A 4,030-nucleotide genomic window follows, 5' to 3' on the forward strand; every position below is an offset into this window, starting at 1 on the left:
GGGAGGGGACGGGGAGGGGAGGGGGAGGGGAGGGGACGGGGAGGGGGAGGGGAGGGGAGGGGAGGGGGAGGGGGAGAATGAGCCCACCACAGCCCAGGAGGACAGTCCAGGGGCGGGCAGCTTACCTTCTTCTGGCTGGCAGACAACTTGCGAGGAATTGTCACACACACTGAAAAGCAAGGGCAAGGCTGCAGGCCCGAGGAAACGCTGGCCTCTCCCAGCCGGCCTTTGCCCTCCAGCCCGCGCCTCTGCTCCCGGCCCAAAGCCTCAGGGCGCTACCCCAAAGGGTTGAAGTGGTGGTGGGTGTTATGGTGGGGGTCGGAGTTGGAGTCCCCGTTGAAATGGTGGTGTGTTTTGTGCTGGGGGTCAGAGTTGGAGTCCCCGTTGGAGTGGTGGTGGCTGTTGTGCCGGGGGTCAGAGTTGGAGTCCCAGTTGAAGTGGTGGTGGGTGTTATGGTGGGGGTCGGAGTTGGAGTCCCCGTTGAAGTGGTGGTGACAGTTGGGGTTGAAAGTGGTGGTGGGTGTTGTGGTTGGGGTCTCTGTAGTGGTTGGAATTGGAGTTTCTGTTGAGGTGGTGCTGGGTGTCAAAGTTGGAGTCCCAGTTGAAGTGGTGGTGGATGTTGTGCTGTGGGTCAAAGTTGGAGTCCCAGTTGAAGTGGTGGTGGGTGTTGTGCTGGGGGTCGGAGTTGGAGTCCCCGTTGAAGTGGTGGTGGCTGTTGGGGTTGGGGTCTCTGTAGTGGTTGAAATTGGAGTCTCTGTTGAGGTGGTGCTGGGGGTCAAAGTTGGAGTCCCTGTTGAAGTGGTGGTGGGTGTTGTGCTGGTGGTCGGAGTTGGAGTCCCCGTTAAAGTGGTGGTGGCTGTTGGGGTTGGGGTCTCTGTAGTGGTTGGAATTGGAGTCTCTGTGGAGGTGGTGCTGGGGGTCAAAGTTGGAGTCCCAGTTGAAGTGGTGGTGGCTGTTGTCCTGGGGGTCGGAGTTGGAGTGCCAGTTGAAGTCATGGTGGCTGTTGGGGTTGGGGTCTCTGTAGTGGTCGGAGTTGGAGTCTCTGTTGTAGTTGTAGTGGGGGTCGGAGTTGGAGTCCCATTAGAAGTGGTGGTGGCTGTTGGGGTTGGGGTCTCTGTAGTGGTTGGAATTGGAGTCTCTGTTGAGGTGGTGCTGGGGGTCAATGTTGGAGTCCCAGTTGAAGTGGTGGTGGGTGTTGTGGTGGGGGTCGGTGTTGGAGTCCCAGTTGAAGTGGTGATGGCTGTTGGGGTTGGGGTCTCTGTAGTGGTTGGAATTGGAGTCTCTGTTGAGGTGGTGCTGGGGGTCAGAGTTGGAGTCCCAGTTGAAGTGGTGGTGGGTGCTGTGGTGGGGGTCGGTGTTGGAGTCCCAGTTGAAGTGGTGATGGCTGTTGGGGTTGGGGTCTCTGTAGTGGTTGGAATTGGAGTCTCTGTTGAGGTGGTGCTGGGGGTCAGAGTTGGAGTCCCAGTTGAAGTGGTGGTGGGTGCTGTGGTGGGGGTCGGTGTTGGAGTCCCAGTTGAAGTGGTGATGGCTGTTGGGGTTGGGGTCTCTGTAGTGGTTGGAACTGGAGTCGCTGTTGAGGTGGTGCTGGGGATCAAAGTTGGAGTCCCAGTTGAAGTGGTGGTGGGTGCTGTGGTGGGGGTCGGTGTTGGAGTCCCAGTTGAAGTGGTGATGGCTGTTGGGGTTGGGGTCTCTGTAGTGGTTGGAATTGGAGTCTCTGTTGAGGTGGTGCTGGGGGTCAGAGTTGGAGTCCCAGTTGAAGTGGTGGTGGGTGCTGTGGTGGGGGTCGGTGTTGGAGTCCCAGTTGAAGTGGTGGTGGGTGCTGTGGTGGGGGTCGGTGTTGGAGTCCCAGTTGAAGTGGTGGTGGGTGCTGTGGTGGGGGTCGGTGTTGGAGTCCCAGTTGAAGTGGTGGTGGGTGCTGTGGTGGGGGTCGGTGTTGGAGTCCCAGTTGAAGTGGTGATGGCTGTTGGGGTTGGGGTCTCTGTAGTGGTTGGAATTGGAGTCTCTGTTGAGGTGGTGCTGGGGGTCAGAGTTGGAGTCCCAGTTGAAGTGGTGGTGGGTGCTGTGGTGGGGGTCGGTGTTGGAGTCCCAGTTGAAGTGGTGGTGGGTGCTGTGGTGGGGGTCGGTGTTGGAGTCCCAGTTGAAGTGGTGGTGGGTGCTGTGGTGGGGGTCGGTGGGTGGGGCGGGTGGGGGGTGTGGGGGTGGGGATGGGGGGGGTCGTGGTTGACGGGGTGGTGGGGGGGATCGTGGTCGGGGTCGTGGGACACTCATGCATCATCAGGCAACAATAGACTCGTATCTCGTAGTCAAAGCAGACTTCAAAAGGTCCTTTTCCAAACTGGTCTTCGTTCTTGCAGATGAACCCGAAGGAGACATTGCACTGAGCCTCCTGGCCCAGCTGCTCCCAGCCGAGGTGGGGCTCTATGGCCGCCCTGCACTCGATATCCCTGGGGGCCCTGCAGACACGGCTGAATGTCTCTCGGTCTCCACCTTCGCTGCCGATTCTGGGGTGGTCATCGTTGATCCAGTCGGACCAGAAGCAGCATAGCCCTAGGCGAGCAGAACCCAGTGCTGGTCAGTCAGGCTGGGGCGCGCCTTTCGGGAGATCCGTGGGACTCGGAGACCTGAGACCCCCGTGACCAGCTGTCCCCATCATCACCAAAGGGCCCAGTGTTGGCTCTGAGACTCTAAGCTGAGCCCTAACTTCCACCCTCCACTTCTCCCCTCCTTCTGCAGCTAAAAACCCAAGACCCCCATGCCACGCCAGTGACAGACCCAGGCCTCAGAGCGCCAGCCTAGCACCCCTTCCTCAGCTACTTTCAAATGCTTATGCCAAACAAATAAATCAGGAAAGGGCCACCCAGTCCAGCGAAGAAGCACGCCGGCAGAGACTTGGTCTGGACTCTTGACCAATGTTTTCACCCTGAGCTGGTCAAGTCCCCTGCACGAGTCCCTGGGCTCAGCAAATCGGGAATCAAGTCACCAAAATACACCATCTTCGGTCCCTGAGCCGGTGGTCCAGCCCACCCAGCCCAGCCCCGAGTCTGGGTCTCGAGGGAGGCACCCAGCAGCTTTCTGCAGCTCCTCGGCCTGTATCATTGGGAACGCCGTCAACGTGACTTACTCTGAGTTTGTGAAGAGGGAGATGGCACTGCAGTAAAATGGGGGAAAAGGGGAATGTCATTCTATAGCTTTGAGGTTTTTCAAAGCTTTTAATTTTACCAGTCTCTCTTCCCGGTGGCTGTCACACGCCTGGCGGCTCGTTCAGCTGCAATTTCAGCCCGAGCAAATGCATGGGGACTTGAGGGTGTCTCTCTGCCCCCTCTAACCCTTAGGAGTGGTTTCCTCAGGGTCTGGGGAGACGGCCCCGAGTCACCGTCCCTGCAGTCTGGGCTCAGGGATGTGGTCAAGATGCTGGGAGGCAGGGGACACTCCCCGAGCTGAGAGGCGTGTCAGCATCACCCCCATCTACCTAGAAAGGCCGCCCTGCCGGGATCAGGGGAAGACCTTACCTGTACTGGTGGTCGCAGTGGTCCTCGTGGTGGTGGAGGGGCTGACGGGGGTGACAGAGGTGGTGGTGGCGGGTGTGGAGGGGGACGCGGGTGGTGAGGTGTGCACGCAGATGCCGAAGTGCTTCTGCACCGTCCCGTCGGGGCCACAGATCTCCCAGTAGCAGAAGGGGCTGTCCTGGGTGTAGGTGACAATCCTCCCTGGGGGGAGGCCGACATCAACGCGTCAGGAGCAAGACAGAGACTCACCAGGCCCTCCTCAGCCTGTCCCAGGAAAGGGAAGACTGGTTTCCCCCACCTCCAACCAATGGCAAACCAGTGCCCGTCAGGACCCCATTCCCAGAATCCTAAGGGGTTCCCATCACAACACACAAGCTACATCACAGACAGGGCATCCGCTCCATCAGGAGAAATACAAACATTTCGGGTGAGCCCTAGGGGCTGCTGCAAATCAGAGGCACATCTGAGCTGGGAGGGCCCCAGGGAAGCCACACGGAAGAAGAGGGGGAGGGGAAGGGGAGGGG

The 4,030-nt window shown here is 59.3% G+C and overlaps 1 protein-coding gene across 1 annotated transcript in view; it reads right to left on the minus strand.

Annotated features, from left to right (window-relative positions):
* Positions 1-4,030, minus strand: part of MUC2 (mucin 2, oligomeric mucus/gel-forming) — a 43,962-nt gene that overhangs the window by 25,874 nt on the left and 14,058 nt on the right. The window contains 5 exon segments of the mRNA XM_024117671.1: positions 126-169; positions 280-509; positions 511-2,182; positions 2,185-2,568; positions 3,510-3,707. Of these exon segments, the coding sequence (XP_023973439.1) occupies positions 126-169; positions 280-509; positions 511-2,182; positions 2,185-2,568; positions 3,510-3,707 (2,528 nt within the window).

Source organism: Physeter macrocephalus, chromosome 18, assembly GCF_002837175.3.
Source record: "Physeter macrocephalus isolate SW-GA chromosome 18, ASM283717v5, whole genome shotgun sequence".
NCBI lineage: Eukaryota > Metazoa > Chordata > Mammalia > Artiodactyla > Physeteridae > Physeter > Physeter macrocephalus.